Here is an 18,305-nt window from a genome sequence, read left to right on the forward strand (position 1 = left end):
AAGGAAGAAATGAGTTGGATCTGGAAGGCAACAGGAATTGAACAAGAAAAGAAAGAAAGGCAGCCTGCTGTGAGCATCTGGTAACATACATGGCTTATGTGGGAAATGTCCAGACTTAGTGTGGAAGAAGTTGAAGATAGAATCTAATAAAAATTGAGGCTGGAAAGGTAGGTTGGAACCAGGTGAGATCTGATCCCTGGGGGCAGTAATCATGTTCACTATCAGCATTCAGGAAGAAATGAATCACGATCCAAGCTGCGTGCTCACAAGTTAATAGAGGCAAAGTGTGGAAGGTGGATTACAGCTAGTGTGAGTAGATCAGAGACTAGTTAGAAGTCTGGAATAAAACCCTCAACGATATTGCCCAGAGACGACTTGGGAAAGAAATCGTGAATGACTAACCTAGATCACTGAAGTCAGGGAGATATTTGCATGATTCAGGAGGTAGCACTGCCTGCACAGGGAGTATGATCAGATGTGAGGTAGTAGGGAGGGGCCAGGATTCAGTACGGTTTTGGTATGAGATTAACTGGATCAACTAAGATATGAAACTCAGGATAAAAGAAAAACAGATTTATGAGGGAAGAAAATGTTGAGTTTGAAGTCATGGAGGGTCTGCTGAGCCAGGAAGGGGCAGAGCACAAGGTGGAGAAGGAACAGGGAGTTTCTGTGCACAGGTGAGAGCTGAACCTGTGTGAGTAGATGAATCCTGTACAGAGGTTTTTAGGAAACACAGAGAAAGTCTAAGGCTAGATCCCTGGTGAACCCCAACAGTAAGTGGTCCATTCTCCTTTAAGATATCTCAAGAACTGACAATATATTAAGGAACACTTGATCCATTCTCTGCGACCAAAGCATGTACTAAGTTTGAATCTCTCCTTATCAGTGAATCAAAGATGCCATTTTGAATAAAATTGCATGTGTTAAATGATTCATTTAGCTATTAGGTTAAATGATAAAAGATAAAGGATAGTTTCAGCCTATCTTTCTGAGTCATAATCATTAAGTCAATGTACCCAAATTGTAGGTGGCTTGTTTGGCTCTGACCTGCAGAGTATGTAGTCCCACCTACCAGGCTTCTCAGTACATGATACTAGACAGAATATGGAGAAGGAAGTTCAGGGTCTGCTAGGCTTGAGATTGCCTACAGATCAAGCTACTTTCATAATGATGAGGCTTGGGCAGAGCTGGAGCAGGTTTCAGACAGAGTTCAGATTCCCCTGAAATGCCCAGAGAAGACCCCATTACAGTCATATTTGGTGATAGTCTCTTGTCTGCTAAGTTACAGTGATGCCCATTCCTAGGAACCAGGGCACAGAAGTCGATGTGTAATGTTCTTCTTAGACGGGCGGCATCTATGACAATGAACATGAATGTAGCTTAAGGAATTTATACATGTGTTATCATTTAATCCTCATGAAAACTATATGTATCCTTACTTTACAAGGAGAAAAACGAAGGTTTTTTAGCTTGATCAAGTTCACAGAAATAGAAAGCATTTTGGAACTCAATTCTGATCTCCTACGATAGACTGTTTCCTCCACTTCATAGTAGAATCAGAAAAGAGTACTTGGAGAGGATTTGCTCCTTTTAATAATACTCCCGGATGTGTTTTTGGTAGACTCCTCCGAAATGCTCACATTGTAATCCTCAGAATTTTGGAATATGCCAACTCTCATGGAAAAGGGGACTTTGTCACTGATATTAAGGTTAAAGACACCAAGATGGGGGGATCATCTTGGATTACCCAAGTAGCTCAATCTAGTCACATGAGTCTTTAACAGCAGAAGAAAAAGGCAGACAGATACAACCCATGAAGAACTTGGTCCACCACTGTTGGCCTTGGAGATAGATGGAAGGGGCCATGAACAAGGAAAGTGGTGACCTCTACAGGCTGAAAATGGCCCTCAGTTTACATCCAGCAAGGAAACCAGAGCTTTGGCCCTTCAGTTCAAGGAACTGAATTCTACCAACAACCCAAGTGAACAAGCATCAGATTTTTCCTCCTTGAGCCTGCAGAAAGGGGATAAATCCCTGCCAATACCTTGATTTTAGTCTAGTGAGAACCCTACCAGACCTCTCACCTGCACTATGGTAAAGTAATACATCTGTGTGAAATATGTGGTAACCTTGTTTATGGCAGCCATGGAAATCCAGTGACCGTGTTTGTATCTCTACAAAGTCACAGAGACCCAGACTGAGTCAAGTTCTGATCACTTTTTAGGACACCAGAGATCACATGCCATCATTCAGGTCACTGGAGGCAGCAACAAAAGACATTGTGCTAGCTCACAGGAATTACACAAGCCCAAGGACACAACTGCACCCTTCCCGACACTCACACACCAGAGGCACACAGTTTCAATCTGCCGCCAAATGTAAATCACAGAGTCTCGACAAGCAACAGGTAATACTGACTTCATCCGCTCAAGAAGTAAACCACACATGTACTATATAAAGTTCTCTGCAAGCAGTGCTCTATTTGGGTAAAAGGCTTAATCACTTTTACTGGAGAGGCCAGTGGAGATATAAGCAAAATTCTGGACTTTCATTTAAGGGTAGTAAATTATACTGATGGCTGAGGATGGTGCAATGACTTGAAGGACAAAAGTCAGTGGGTTTGAGATCATCCGTGGCCTTGCTCTGTGACCCTGACCACATCCACTGAAACCTCTTTGTGATTCAGTTTCCTTTTCTGCTTTAGACTAGCTTATCCTTCAGTTCTAAATGTTTATAGCTATAGGATGCCAAGAAATGCAGTACCAATTCTCTTCCCTCACTCAGAACATGGATTTCATGTGGGATTGGTAGACATGAGTTCCAGAAGAAAGAATCCTCAGGACAAAATTGAGCTTGAATCACTTAATGCCCATTAAACATTGACATGTTCAGTGTTAGCTTAAATGTGTGTCAGAGAATACTTCTATCAACAGAAAAATGCTCCAAATAAACACACCAAGAGTTGCTACTAATTGTTATCATGAGCTTTTTTCTTCATTATCTTCTAGGTTTTGAGTTACTAAATTTAATAAAAGCCATGTGAGTTTAAAAAGTACATATGTAAAAAGAGACTATTAAGTGAAAATTGGAATTTAAAAAAACCCATGGAGCATGTTATTAAGGTATCTTAATACAGTGCTAGGAAAGCTCCCTGACCTAAAGGAAAAAACAGAGTTTTTAAGAACTAAAATAGCATGAACATTCACTGATAAAATCATATAGCTTTGGTGGTAAAGGAAGGGTTTCTTGAATATATAAACCACTGTTCATCATGGGACTGCAAATGGACTGCTGTCAAAGTTCTGTCGCCCACGCCTCCTGAATTTTAATCCATCCTTTTCTGCACCCAGCGCAGAGCCTCATTCTGCCCCAGACTTGTGACTGCTCACAGGGTCGCTGGCCAAACAGAGAGGTCTGTGTGTGCCAGCGAGGTGCCCACAAGGGAAGGAGCTGGCGTTGGAACAATGATAACACCTGCTCAGCTGAATCTTATTTATTCAAGAGTACATATTCATGCCAAACAATAATTAACTTTTTTGGGGGGAGGGTCTTTGAATAGCCTTTTTTGGGAATCTTAAATTTGATTCCATTCAGTTTACTTCAATTCAATTTATGCCCATGGAACAGCTACTATATGCTGATACTCAATCGCCTAAATGTTTCTTCTCTAAAGGACCCAGGACCTTCTTTACGGCAAATCAGGCACTCAGATTCCCTTTTGCATACCCAACCTGTACTTCTGCCGTGTCCAAGGGGGACATACCTTCTTACACTTCATAAGCATTTAGTTACTATGTGCCAGATATTTTGCTGTCCCCGAAACATGGAAACAATAATCACACTGCCTATTCTTGAAGGCCTCTTGGGTATTGGAAAGTTGCAGACCACACACAGGCCCAGGAGGACCAGGAGAGGCAACAGGGACCAGGGTCATGTAAGCCGTGGTTAACTGTGTTAACTAGCTACAAATAAAGTGATGAAATCACTAGTTTGTGGTTAGTGAAGAGACCACTAGTCTCCCATTCCTACGCCCTTTTGTCCCAAGGGATCCAGGCCTTTTCCAAGGTACACCTGCCAAGGAATTGATTTTCCCTTTGGCCTGAATTTAAGTCAATGGTGATCTCGTGTATTTAAGGTTGATCTCTAACAAATGAATGAAATACACTAGACCTTGTTTTGGATCAGTCTTCTGGATGAACAATCTGGGAAAGAAGAGTCTGCTGTCTTTCTAATGCTTATGAAATCATACTAGGGCAGAGACAGACAATGCTACCTTTCTCAGGTGTAAGAAGGCAGTGATAGAGGCAGAGACCAAAAAAACCCAAAAAAACAAAAACCAAAAAACAGAGAACTAGCAAGAGAGTTCTTGATTTTTTGATGGCAGAGAGCTGGGAAGCTTGGGGGAGAGTTCAAACTCTCCCTACCACTCACCTATATTCTGTACATGTAGGGGCTGGGAGGAGGTTGGCCAGGCCTGTAAGCCAAAGACCAGGGTGCTAGAACTGGAAAGCTCCCTCTCTTAATGCAGGTGGGTCTTTCTATTCTCAGCAGGAAGGCAAAGAGGGAAATGAGACTGCAACCTTGCACTGGAGTCCCCCCTCCCCAGGTTGGAAGAACCTGTCTCACACACCTTTGTCACTGCTGACTGTTCTTTTGCCAATTCTCGTCCCCCTTGGCCAGTCCTTTGGGTATATGAATGGCCACTTCATCCATTACGTCCTCCAATAGCCAGGTTCTACCATTTTCATCACTGAAAAACAAATTTGCTTGTAGCCTATTTGAGCCAGTTCCTCCAGTTGCTAAAATCAGGTATCTTAATCAATAATGATGTTATTAAGATGAGAAAAAGTATATTTTAATCCTGTATGAAAAACTTTAAAAGGAGAACTCCCTAGATTTTTAAGACTAAAACATCTTTAAAGGTCTCAGTGTCCAACCTTCTTGTTTTAAAGACACGGAACCTGAAACCCAAAGAAGCGTAAAACCTTGGTCAAGGTTACACAGCCTAGAAGCCATTGCTTCCTAATAAAAAGATACTTTTTTTTTTTTTCAAATTGATTGGATAGCAGCCACATAATGGTTTTGACTTCAAAAATTGAAATTGATAAATGAACCTTTCACGTTAGCACTCAGAAAGGTCCTGAAAGAACCTCTCTGTCCATATCAACATGCCAATAAATTTTATTATTAACATTTTCACATATAGAGAGACCTTACGGTTATGTATATAGATATGCTTTAAAGCAAATGGGAATACTTTTCATTTGGAAAATAAATTCTCTTTTGAATAAATGTCAGATTTTAATTTTTATTTTCTTAAAGATTTATGTGTTTGAGCGAGAAATTGAGAGCAGGGAGATGGGCAGGGGAGAGAGACTCTCAAGCTGACTCCATGTGGAACACAGAGCCCAACGCGGGGCTCAATCCCACGACCCTGAGATCAGGACCTGCGCTCAGATCAAGAGTCGGCCGCTTAACCGACTGAGCCACCCTTAAATGTCTGATTTGTAAATAAATAATGTAAAAGAATAAACATAAATAACTTTAAATATTAGATATCCATATTTGAATTTTCTTCTTCAAAAAAGTCACTGGGCTTTCATATCACTTCATTTTTATGAAAGTTACTCAGCTGTAAACAATTTCCATTTTCTCATTCTAAAGAACAGTGACGAAAGGACTTCTAAGAGCTAATTGAATAAATAATGTCTGTTCAAAAATAATTTAGTTATCACATTTCACTGAGTAGCAAATTTTATTTAAGTTTTTTTTGTTTGCTTGTTTGCCACATCAAATGTTCACGCCTATGTTCTTTATATAGAATGTGCAATTTGAAAGTCCAAAGCCATTGGCCATTTTGACAAACTTAATTAGTCACTTAAATTGGTAATTGCTAGAATAATTATATAAAGAAAAGCTCATTGTGCCATCATAAATGGTGTCATCTTTTTAAACAGACCACCCTCCAGATCCTATTGTTAAACTCTGTGCCATTTTGGTCTTTAGCTTAAAGAGCTGCCAAGCTTCCCCAATTCCATGTCAGGAGAGGTGGTATGTTGAAATTGAATTAGAAAAACTGACTATTTTCACATTTAGCAGCACAATTAAAGGAACTTTGCCTAATTTGGGTCCATTAATTCTTCTAGTCTCAGAGGCGTTTCTACTTCAATCCAATTGCAAAATATTAACATTTTCAAAAGCAAGTATTTTTCTGTATTGCCACTAACTCAGTCACATTCATTAAATTTTATTATTTCTACATCATTTAATGTAGGTCAACATGTCGCATCCAGCAAACACAAGCATTTCTTTCCAGCTGACTGATATTGCAGTAAAAGATAAGAGCAAACAAATCTCACTTCAGTGGAAAAAACTCTTCTCATTTGTAAACATGAGCATCAAAATCAAGACTACAGAAGACAATGTAGCAGATGTAATGCTGCAACCCAATTATTCCATGCTTATCGTGCCAGAAATGGATTTCTATAGAGAAGAATCAAATGATGCCCCTTTCAGAGTTGAAGGAAGCTTTGTTTGCAAAGCTTAACCCACTGCATGCTGGTCATTCCTAGGGAAACGACTGAGTGCGGATACAGTGTCCAAAGCAGGAGTCTCTCCTGGTGTCCTGCATTGCTGAGATGTCATGGATAAGGCATGGCTGAGCAGAGCAGAAGTAGCCACAGGTCTTCTCTTGTTAAGAAGCTCCTTTTCAAAACCTCTTCCTGTGGCAAGTTCTCTGGGGTTTCCTTTTCTATCCTTGCTCTCTCTCGCTTGGATGCTGACTGCATGGGTAATGGGGCTTGCCTGCCCACCCGCCTTTGGCAACTGGTCTGCAGGACAGAGCAGCTGTGGAGAACATTGTCTCTGCAACTGAGCTACCTGCCTGTGACTCCAAGATCCATCCATGACTAGTCATTTGATCTGGGGCAAGCCCGACCTTAATGCATCTCCCACCACGTCTCTAGAATAGGAATAAAAATCATTTATTGTGTACTTGTCATGAGGATTAACAGAGATTGTATGAGTCAAGTCCCTGGCACATAGGACACGCCCACTCTCTTTCTGAGTACACTGTGAAGAAGATGACTCAAGGAACATCATTAGCAGACACCGACAAACTGGCCATTTGCAAGTCATAATTCCATTACAATCGCTCACTGGTGCGCAACCAGCCCACTCTCCTGATGCTGCTTTTAGCACCTCATTTGCAGTGAAAAGGAAGACTCCCCCCCACTTTCATATAGTAAATAAAGTATAAAAGTAGGGAAACAGACACCTTTCCTTTTCTCAATGGCATATATATTTGAAAAGAGGAAGTTTGGGAAAGAGAAACTAGAAATTAAATAAGTAAAAAGATCTACTTCAGGTAGTGGTTGGAGCCATGAGGAAAATGAATGGAACACGTGTTCTGGGAATGGAACACAGAAGGTTGCAGTGGAGGGAAGGCTGAGGAACACCAGCTTCCACTTGGTGACCCAGGAAGATCCTCTGAGAAGGTGACATCTGAGAACCCAACAGAGGAGAAGGAGAAGCCATCAGAACTCAAGGCTAAGGAATGGCCAACAGAAGGACTTAATTGTGTAATCTTCTAATTTCACAGATGAGAAAACGGGAGATTGCAAAAGGAGGCATGACCCGGTGAAGGGCCAGGGTTGGAATTCTGCTCTCCAGACTCACATGCTCTGAGGTTCCCTGCACCAACTCCCAAACTGGCCAGATTGCTCAAATTGTTCATGAACAGTGGAAGAGAGGAAAGAGTATCCCAAAACAGGCTGAAAGACAGCCAGTCAAAGGGATCCTGGACCATGTCACAACATGTGGGGAAATCTAGACCTTAACTCCAGAGAAATCCATCCTGAGAACATTCCTATGAGAAAGAGAGACATCATGTTTCTCTGAGACTCAGTGACTAGAAGAGAAAAAGAGAGAGAGAGAGAGAGAGAGAGAGAGAGAAACCTTTCATGATTTTCTGATTCTAGCTATCAGATTTCCTGGTATAACCAATTATTTTCAAATCACTAACAGTTTCAATGATAGTAACATAAATCTTATAAAGCAACAACGAAAAGTCATTATTGAGTGTCCTTCATGAGTGTTAGTGTTCCTGCTTTAAAATTCTCTGGTAAGCAGGGTAACACCAGCCGCACCCTTGAGGTGGTCTTTAGGGCTGTAACCCGGGTCAGGACTTTTTCAGATTCAGATTGTGCCTATTTTATATACATTATGGAATTTTTTGCTTAGCCTGGAAGCACAAGATTACACTACAGTTAAGATGTGACATGAAGGAGAAACTATAACGGAAACTATCAAGGCAATTTCCAAAGTCACTCAGCAAGGAACCAATCCATTTTCATACATTTCTACGTGAGCTAAACTTTATTTTTGCCTCAGGCAACTCTTTCAAAGAGTCATGGAAGAAACTCTCTTGTATTGGACCCTCACCCAATTGCCTGACTGACCATATACTGCAAAATTATGGTTATATTTGTAGCTTATTTTTTGTGTTTCTCAAATGGTAGTATGCATATAAATTACCAGAGGATCTTGTTAAAATACATGTTCTCTTCCAGTAGATTTGCCATGGGGACTGGGATTCTGCATTTTTAACAAGCTTTCAGGGATTCCAAAGCAGCTGGCCCATGGACATTCTAGGTGGTGGGAATCTATATTGTCCTGAATGAAAATCATAGGAAACAATGTCTTGTCTCTTGAGTCTCAGTATAAGTTAAAGCTGAACATGTACAGAGCAAATTATTTTCTTTTACATTGCAGACCTCTTAATCTCATGGCTGATCGTATTTTCCTTTTCAACTTGGCCACTAGGAAACAGTCTTAGCAAGACTGTAGGAAGGAGTTAATGGCTATGAGTTGTATTCACTAATACTTCTCCATTAATCTACTCTTGACAATGTTTAGCTTTCCTAATACTGCTTTTTTGTTGTTGCTATTATTGCTATTTACCTTTACTCACTACATTTTTTATTGTTGCCTTATATGCATCTTTGTAAGACACTTCAAATAACTCCTTTGAATAAAAAAGTGCATGAAAAAAGAATCACAACACAACCTAGATAAATGAAAATACATGCTCAAGGACACATGAGGCACTGGAAAATTTCAGGCACTGGCTGGAGTGGGGTGAAGTGATTGAGATGGAGACGCAGGCTGTTCTAGACAGAGGTAGACTTGAGAAGAAATAACCCCATCCTCTTTCACAATGTGCTTATGGCTTTGCCAGATTGATAGCATAAGGATGGCGGAACAAGTTTACATTTGAAGGACTTAACAACTGAACTCTGGTTACTGTAAGAGGGTTTAAAATTATTACGTTTTTTAAAAGATTTTATTTATTTATTTGACAGAGGGAGGCACAGTGAGAGAGACAACACAAGCAGGGGGAGTGAGAGAGGGAGAAGAAGCTTCCTGCGGAGCAGGCAGTCCAATGCAGGGCTGATCCCTGGACCCTGTGATCATGCCCTAAGCTGAAGGCAGACGGTTAATGACTGAGCCACCCAAGCGCCCCAGGGTTTAACATTATTATGGGTCTTGGAACAGCTTTTGCTTTGGCTTCTAACCCCACAGGAAAGCTGGAGTGGGCAGTGATAGATATTCTGAATTATCAGTGGGAAGGACAGAGCTCCTCTTCCTTAGGTAGAGCTAACAATTAGAGTGCAACATCAAGCAAATTCAACTCCTCATGCTTTCCAGTTTAGAGATGCTGCTGGAAGCCACTACAGAACTGGAAGGTAACGCTCTGCTAGTTACTATTCAGGGTGCAAGAGAGGTTCCTTAACCTAAAGTGAAGTCTTTAACTCTATGAATCTCAATGGCTTCCTCTGTAATTTGTAACAATAATAACATCCTCAGGATGGCTCTGAGAATTACATACTGAACTGCATGCCAGGCACTTCATGGGTTCTCTTTCAGTGGTTTATCCTAACACATGCATTGCCACTCTCTTTCTTGGTGAGGCTTCAGGGAAAATTGTGAAGGAGAAGACAGCCACAAACCACACACATTACTTTGTTTTTGGACCCATCTAGAAGTTGTCCGGATCCCCTGTTGCTACCGTTTATCTTCAAAGTCCCTTCTGCAATGTGCTTGAGAAGTAAGAAAAAACAGTAGTTGGTACAATCAATAACATTCAACCCTGATGTTGTAAACTAAGCTTGTGTTGACTTCTTCACCATGCCGGGTACCTTCCTCATGAAGGAACACCATCAACATAAGCTGTGAGACTATGAGTTCTGCTAAAGTGTAAACACCCTTGTTATGAAGACCCCTGTCAAAACCAAACCAAACCAATCAAACCAGACTATGCTGTGGGCGCCAAACAAAGAGGCCCTCACTCTGCATCCTGCTTGAACCCGAGCTGAGGACAGGGACACAACTGTTCTATTTCCATTCAGTATCACTTTTTGCATGTATCACTCACTCTCATTCCTAGCATACTACTTTTTGGAAATTCTAGTATCTCCCACTCATGTGTTTGAAGCCCCTCCTACTCTTAACCATTTACATATCATAAAGTTCAGAGGAGAGGAAATTCTTCCTTCTGCTCCTGTAAACATGTTTACAGACATTAGTTCTCAACCAAAGATCTCGGGTCTGTCAGAGGTTCTGCTTCTTATTCAGAGCTTCCCAGAGTACCAAAAGTAGTATCATTGGAGGACAGGAGAAGTTACAAAATGTCAAAGGAAAGTGAGGTTATGGAATTTTTGTGATTACAGAAGTCAATAGTGTCCTTTCTCAACCACTTACCCTTTATGCTTTCTGCTTATGCCCATACTGGGTAAGTGCAATCGCTTCTGGGAGGACGTTTCCTCATTAAAAGATGTTGATAAACAGAAATATGTGATTCATTAATTCCACTACTGGGTATTTACCCAAAGAAAATGAAAACACAAATTCAAAGAGACAGAGACACCCCAATGTATACTGAAGCATTATTTACAATATCCAAGATATGGAAGCAATTCAAGCAACCATCCACAAATGAATTGATAAAGAAGATGTGGGGTGTGTGTGTGTGTGTGTGTGTGTGTGTGTGTGGTGGACTTTTATTCAGCCATAAAAAGAAGGAAGAAATCTTGCCATAGACCAGCAGGTGTTATGCTAAGTGAAATAAGTCAGAAAAAGACAAATATACCTTATGATTTCTTATATGTGGAATTTAAAAAACAAAACAAATGTGCAAACAAAAAGACAAAAGCCACTTAAATACAAAGAACAAACTGGTGGTTGCCAGAGGAATAGTGGTGGTTGGGTTGTTGTATGGATGACATAGATGAAGGGGAATAAGAGACACAAACTTCCAGTTATAAAGGAAATAAGTTACAGAAGTGAAAAGTACAGTATGGGGAATATAGCCATGGTGTTGTAATTATGTATGGTGACAGATGGTAACTACACTTGTCATTGGAAAACACTGAGTAATGTGTGGAGCTGTAGAATTACTGTATTGCATACCTGAAATGAACATAACACTGTGTGTCAATTTTACTTCAATAATAAATAAAAATAAATAAAAGAAGCTAATAAAGTTAGTTACAATGCAACAATGACTCACAGAGGAATTTTTGTGTAACACCAGAGTAAATGTCATAAATGCATTCAAGACCACATATAAATAAAGTGGTTCCCATCTGGGAAATATATAAGAGGCTTCAGGCAAAAATTGACCAGATGATTATTTATTCCTCAGAGTCTTCCATTTCTCTGACTCACGCCATCACGTTCCATAAATAAAGATCTATATCTCTCAAAGTGACAGCCCTAATGTGGTGTTAACAGAAAAGTCATCTCTACTTTCCTTAAAAGTATTTTTCTTTTAAAATGCTATTGAATACAAATGCAGAAAAGTGTGCAAATCCTAGATTTATAGGACGAATTATAGAAAACGTTCTAAATTAAATAATTCACACAAAAATACAAAAGCACCTCATACATTCTAAAAGAATAGTTTCCTGTAAAGAATTTCTAATTAGTGGCATTATAACTTTGAGGCCAACATCGTATGTATATTCAACCAAAGTAATAAAACACTCAATAAAACTCCCCCACTGACATGGAAGAAATGTTTCCAATCATTTTTCAACTGAGATTCTGCTCTAAAAAGGCTTGCTTTGTGAGCATGAATGGGGTGTCTGGAAATTACTTAAACTCTACTCGATCTTGAGATGGGCGTTGACATGAATTGTGATTCATTTGTTTTCCATGGAAAAATTTTTAGAATAACTAAGGAGCAAATATTTCTCTTCTTAAAATATATGGCTTTTGTTCATAACTGTTATGTATTATTATCATTTTTTTCCTTTTTAAGAACTTCATTAAAATGCGGTGACATATAAAAATTGTATACATTTAAGGAATACAATTTGATGTTTTGATACACGTTTACATTGTGAAAAGATCAGCAGGATGAAGTTAAATAAATTAACCATCACCTCTACATGGTTGCCACTGTGTGTGTGTGTGTGTGTGTGTTGAAAAGATACTACTAAAAATCTATCCTCTTAGCAACTTTCAAGTATTCAACCCAGTATTGTTAACTAAGCTGCACAATGGATCTCCAGAAATCCTTCATCTTGTGTAAGTGAAACTTTGTAGTCTTTGACCATCATCTCTTCCTCCTCTCACTTCCCTACCTCCTGCCCCGGTAACCCCCATTCTCCTTTTTCCTTCTATAAGATTTACTATTTTAAATTCCACATATAATTAAGTTCATGCACTATTCGTCTTCCTGTGTCTGACTTTTTCACTCAGCACAACATCCTCTTGGTTCATCCACAGTGTCTCAAATGGTGGGATTTCTTTCTTTTTTAAGGTTGGGATATAGACCACATTTTCTTTATCCAGTTATCCCTCTACAGACATTACGGAATGTTTCTGTATCCTGGCTATTGTGAAAATGTTGCAGTGAACATGGGAATGCAGATATCCCCTCCTCTTACGAGGGGTTAAAATAAAGTTGGCCCTGGTGAGGTATCTTGTCTGCACATGAATCTGCCATAGTGCCTTGGGTTAAAACTGAAATCAAGTTTGCTCCCGTTTATAGCTCTACTTACTTCAGTAACTGCCCTCAAAATTGGCCCCCTAGTCAATTGCTGTCACTCAGCATCTCTTTGCCCTGTGTTCTCCATAAATCACACACATTTTGAAGCCTCCCTGTCCTATGTACATGTGTGTAAGACTGTGTATATACACACATATCCCATTCTCAGAGTCTGCAACTCATAACTACCTTGTTAATCTGACAACCTTGTCTATTCTTATTGGATAGAGCAGAGTTTCAACCCTATGACAATCTCTTTGTAACATTCTGGAGGATTTTGGCCCCCCAAACAGGGTTTATAGAAAGGGCATCATGTGAATCTAGCATCATGTAAACTAGAAGGTTCCATAGAACCTTCTAGTATCTCTCAAATGTTCTTCAATATATGACAGTTTGCTCCAATATACACAATTCTACTTGACTGTATTGAAGTGGGCTATCCATAATCTTCTTTCCCTATCCTATTAATATTCTCCCTTGACAACCAGGATTTGAGGACTTGAAGCAACAAACATAAAGGATCTTAAGGGATTGGATCACATAAGCTAGGATTAGTCTCCACACATAGTCCAATTAGAAGGTTTTAGGTTCAAAAGAGATGCTCTGCCCCCACAGAATCCTACTGAGTGTGGGTGCCAACTCAGAGAACTCATCACCTTCCTGTTTCCCTTAAAGAGTTCCCTGATAGAATGAAATTCAAAGCACGTGTCTTCTTGCTGCCAAAATTGCTGCCCAAACTGCCTGACTAGATGTGTAAGATCCAGTGAAATGTCTTGGCAAAAGCTAATTCAGGAGTGTTGGCCAAGGTGCTGAAGTGAGGGGAGGGAGGAGGGACACCTTTGCCAGTGAGTTACCCCCTCCCAGACTCTTTTTAATACATTGAGCTTATTCATTTTGACAAGATACCCTAGGATCTCAAGCCTGACATAAATTCAAAGAAAGTAATGGGCTCCTAACTAGAATCCAAATTCTTTATAGAAATTCTCGCACAGAACTCAGGAGAATCCCCTTAAAAACAAAACAAAAATAAAAAACAACATTTAGAGCTGTTTATTCCAAATGCATGCTACTTATATCTCTGCACTTCTCCAACAGATCAGTCCAGAGATTCAATAAAACAAATCGACTGCACAATGAAGTTCCTGTACAGTAAATGGCAGAGAACAACAAATCCACAAACCCGACTGATCATTCCAAAGTAAAATTTATTTTCTATGTATATTTGAAGATTTTCTTATGATCTCTTTTGCTCATATTGAACCTCCCACCCCCCTCCACAATGTCCTTTCTGACAGTTTATCCTTCCTGCCCCGAAAGAGTGCATGCTGATATCCAACCACGGGCAACCCTTGGCACAGGGTTGGTGAACAGTTGAAATCACCTCTGGGTAACTGCGGAGTGCAGCCAGTGGTAAGTAAAAGAGAAGGCACCCTGGCCACCAACCCTGGCTACACTCCAATCACCCCCGCCCTTTTGGGCATCTGATGCCTCATCCCTCTGCCAGGCAATTAGCTTCCGTTCTGTTCAACTTTCCGACCTCTGGCTTTAGAGAAAAGTCCTGGCTGTGGGAACTGGCTCTGGGCAGCTCTTGGCTCCCTCTTCATGGGTGACTGGCAAGAGTAACACTTTCTTTGACACCCTTAAAAGAAGTCGTTTAATTCCTAATGATATTTCCTGGCAATAAGGAAAATGAAACCCACAGCGTGGGATTCCGGTCCAGCAGAGGCAGGCCAAGAGTGAGGCTGTTGAGCCCACGTCTGACTGGAGCGCTCTTCCCACTCTCTCCCCATTCCCACCAGAGTTGATTTTTTTTTTTTTTTTTTCCCTTCTGACACTTACACCCGGGAGTATGACACCTACTGGAACTTATGAGCATCTGGAAACACAGGGATAGGATTTGGGCATCAGACGGAATGGCTGGCTGCTGCCCCAGGGATTTCCCGCGGAAATCACCCAGAACTTAGAAGGCGTTATAAGGAGGAAGTAACCAATAAAGCGATCTCGGCGGGAGAACCCCGCGAACATCTTAGAAAAAACCAGAAACCACTGGATACTTAATGACCCACGTCTCCTCCAAACAGTTCCCCGCTCCCTTTCTGGAGGAGCGTAGAGTGGTTTGTAGTTTTTTACCGCGTGGACGGAGGGTGGTGCGAAGGACATTTATTTCCGCGATAGCGTTAACGCGGGGCTCCGAGCTTCAGCCGGAGCGAGGACCTCAGGTCACATCCTCTCCTCGCTGCGCACCAGTCGCCGGGGTGAGGGAGAGCGCAGACTTGAGGACCGCCGGCTCCGTTCGCGCGGATCCCCCACCCTTCGGGTCGCTCGCACCCCACAACCTAGTGCCGATGTGACTCTCGAGGCATTCCTGCCACCTCCCCAGCCCCCGAACCCACACACATCGACTCCCACGCTCTGCGCTTCTGAGTGTCCCCGGTCCCCCTGCGCGCCCCTGGACAGGAAGCGTCGGCGGCGCTGCCTCGCGGAGGGGACGCGGGAAGGGACGGGAGGGACGCGCATGGGCGCTCCGGGAGGCCGGGCTCGGGGCCCGGGGCGCCCCGGGAGCGCGGGAAGGCGCGGAGAACGCGCCACACTCACCCGCTGCTGCTGACGGCTGCTGACGGCCACCGCGGCGGCGGACGCGGCGCTGTGCCGGAGCTCGGCCGCCTGCCCGGGTCTCAGCAGGCTCCGGGTGAACCTGCGGGTCCGCTCGCCGGCCATTGCCTGCCGCGCCGCTCGCGCGGGGGCCCGGAGCGCGCGTCCCGCCGGCCTTCCCCGCGCCAACCTTCTCTACCCACCCGCCGTTCAGGAAGCGGAACTCGGAGCCTCTCCCCCCCTCTTCCTCGCTCTACTCGCAAGAGGCGGGTTTTTCTCTCGCGCACCCCCACTCCCCCACCCCCTTCCCTCCACCGAAGCTTCGCGACGACTTTGCAAACTCTGCGCTCCCCGGGCGCGCGCAGCCAACTCGGCGAGCGGCCCCGGCTTGGCTGCGGCGGCGTCTCGGCAGCGGGGGCTGCAGGGCGCGCGTGGGGCGGCTCCAGCAGGCCGGCCCGGGCTGTCCCTGTCGCCCCAGGGACGGCGGCCGCGGGGGAGGGCTCGGGGCGGCAGCCTCGGGGCTCCGGGCGGGGCCTACCCACGCCTCTCGCCCCCATTTGGAGGCTCCTCGCACGTTTGGTTCTCTGGCCGCTTTTGCCGGTTTACCCCCCTACCTTCCTAGGCAGGCGGATGGGCGCGGGCTCAGCTGAGTTGGTCTTTCCATCCTTAGGAGGAGATCAGAGGCTAATTATGAGTCTGGTGCCTGGGATCTCTCCTGCATCGCCAGAGCCAGGCTTTATAAGTCTTCTTAAGCTTCCAAAGTCATAAATGCTTTCTACCGGTATTCATTCATTAAGCGCCCACCATGTACCAGTTCACATTGTTCTGGAAACCCGGGATAAGGAGGGGGAACTTACCAGGCCTTCCTTAAGGTTGTATAGGGTTGGTACATTTTTGGGGTTAGGGGTGGGAGGCAGCGAATTACCATGTTAAACAAATGAATTCAAATATGTGATCAAGGACATTTCGCATAATAAGAGCTAACGAATAGTAAACCAGGGTAAAGTGGTGTCAGAGACTTGGGGTGTGTATCTGATAGACTGTGGGGACTAGAACTGACTTGTGGGTTTACCAGGTAGGGGCAGTCAGATACGGGGATGACTTACACTTGTGTTGTTTTTCTGCTCCTGCTCTGACCACGCATCCCTTTGGTCTGCACTTTGTCTCCAGTCAGCTGATAAAAGTCTACTAAGAATTCTCCTGAGTCACACACAGGGTGGTTTTGGGGGCTGGCTGGGGAGAAGAGCAGTTTGCCCCCCCCCCCCATAAGATACTGGTCAGAAGAGATCCAGGGCAACCACTCCTAAGTATTCTAGGTTTTTCTTAACTGCTTTTTATAAATTTGTGACCCTGACATTTTTTCCAAAGCCAATACGTAGTTTTAACACAGTGTTGCCCTTGGGTATAAAAACTTCTTGAGCAGCTGATAAATGTGCTTGAGTCCTGAGGGTGGCTGAGGTGTTGAGGGGGAGGGATAGGGTGGGTGGGTTATGGACATTGGGAAGGGTATGTGCTATGGTGAGTGTTGTGAATTGTGTAAGACTGATGAATCACAGACCTGTACCCCTGGAGCAAATAATACATTATATGTTAATAAAAAAAATTAATAAATTTAAAAAATGAAAAAACTATTCTTGAGTTGGCTTTCTGTTTTCTGGGATTCAGTTAATCAGAGGTACTGATTGGGCATCATTTCAGCACATTCTAGAAATCAAGATAGGCAGAGGCTTGGTCGGATTGGGGAAGAGCCATCTGAAATATTAGTTGGTTTTACAGTACCCTTCATAACAAAGTACTGGTCTTACATTATACACTTTCACATTGCTAGGCAACATGGGAATGGGGTCACCCTTAAGGTTAAGCAAAGTAGGTGGTTGCCTGTGTGGTGACAAATGTAGATCTCTGTGGGAGTAACTCCTTAAACCAAGCCCTTCTCTGACAAGGGTGCTCAGTGTTGATCCCCTTAAATGCACCTTTTTTCTAGAGAGGTAATGTGTCAAGTACTTTTAAATAAACTTGAACTTTCCAAGTAGAGATGTCTAGTCTTTGTCCCTGATTTCAGAGCACTGCCTGGCTCATGGTAGACAATAAATACTGGTTTAGGGATGACTTTCCCGAGGCCCTCGATGAGCTGGTGCCATCCCAGAGCTCAGAGTGCTTGAAGACTGGGAAGACAGAAGGAGGAGAGAAAGGTATGCTGGAAAGGAAGGCCCTAGTATAAAAAATACTCCAGAATGTGTCCTACATATAGCATCTTGCTGCACTGATCCAAAACATTGAGTAACATCCCACATGACCCATTCTTCAACCACAACCATATCAAGCACCAGAAAAATCACTCGTGCTTTATTACTACATATTTTACTTTCTCTAGCTTCAAGGGGTCACCGGGAGCATGGGTGTGAGACTTGATAAAGTTGAGGAACCAGTGTCTATTTCCTCTGTCCATACCATGTATGATGTCCGTTCCGTGGGTCACATTAAAAGGAAGGTAGCTGTAAGTGGCCTTTAAACTTGGGACATGTTGATAACAGTGATCACTGGGTCATTCTTCAGCCTGTGACAGTCATGTAGGTTTTAGTTATCCTAAAATGGAGAGCTGAATGTCTCCCCCTGGCCACAGCATGGACACACACATTCTTTGCTGTAGAAACAGGAC

General features: G+C 42.9%; 1 protein-coding gene across 3 annotated transcripts in view; it reads right to left on the reverse strand.

Annotated features, from left to right (window-relative positions):
* The window catches only part of DOCK10 (dedicator of cytokinesis 10), a 262,830-nt gene extending 246,954 nt beyond the window's left edge, over window positions 1-15,876 (reverse strand). For 2 of the 3 annotated variants that reach the window (XM_032354989.1, XM_032354988.1), the window contains exon 1: window positions 15,650-15,876. In XM_032354989.1, the coding sequence (XP_032210880.1) occupies window positions 15,650-15,772 (123 nt within the window). In that variant the 5' untranslated portion in view covers window positions 15,773-15,876. The remainder of the gene's footprint in view (window positions 1-15,649) is intronic. The other variant, XM_032354991.1, reaches the window with a different exon arrangement.
* Between the last annotated feature and the right edge of the window lie 2,429 nt (window positions 15,877-18,305).

Source organism: Mustela erminea, chromosome 8, assembly GCF_009829155.1.
Source record: "Mustela erminea isolate mMusErm1 chromosome 8, mMusErm1.Pri, whole genome shotgun sequence".
Lineage (NCBI taxonomy): Eukaryota > Metazoa > Chordata > Mammalia > Carnivora > Mustelidae > Mustela > Mustela erminea.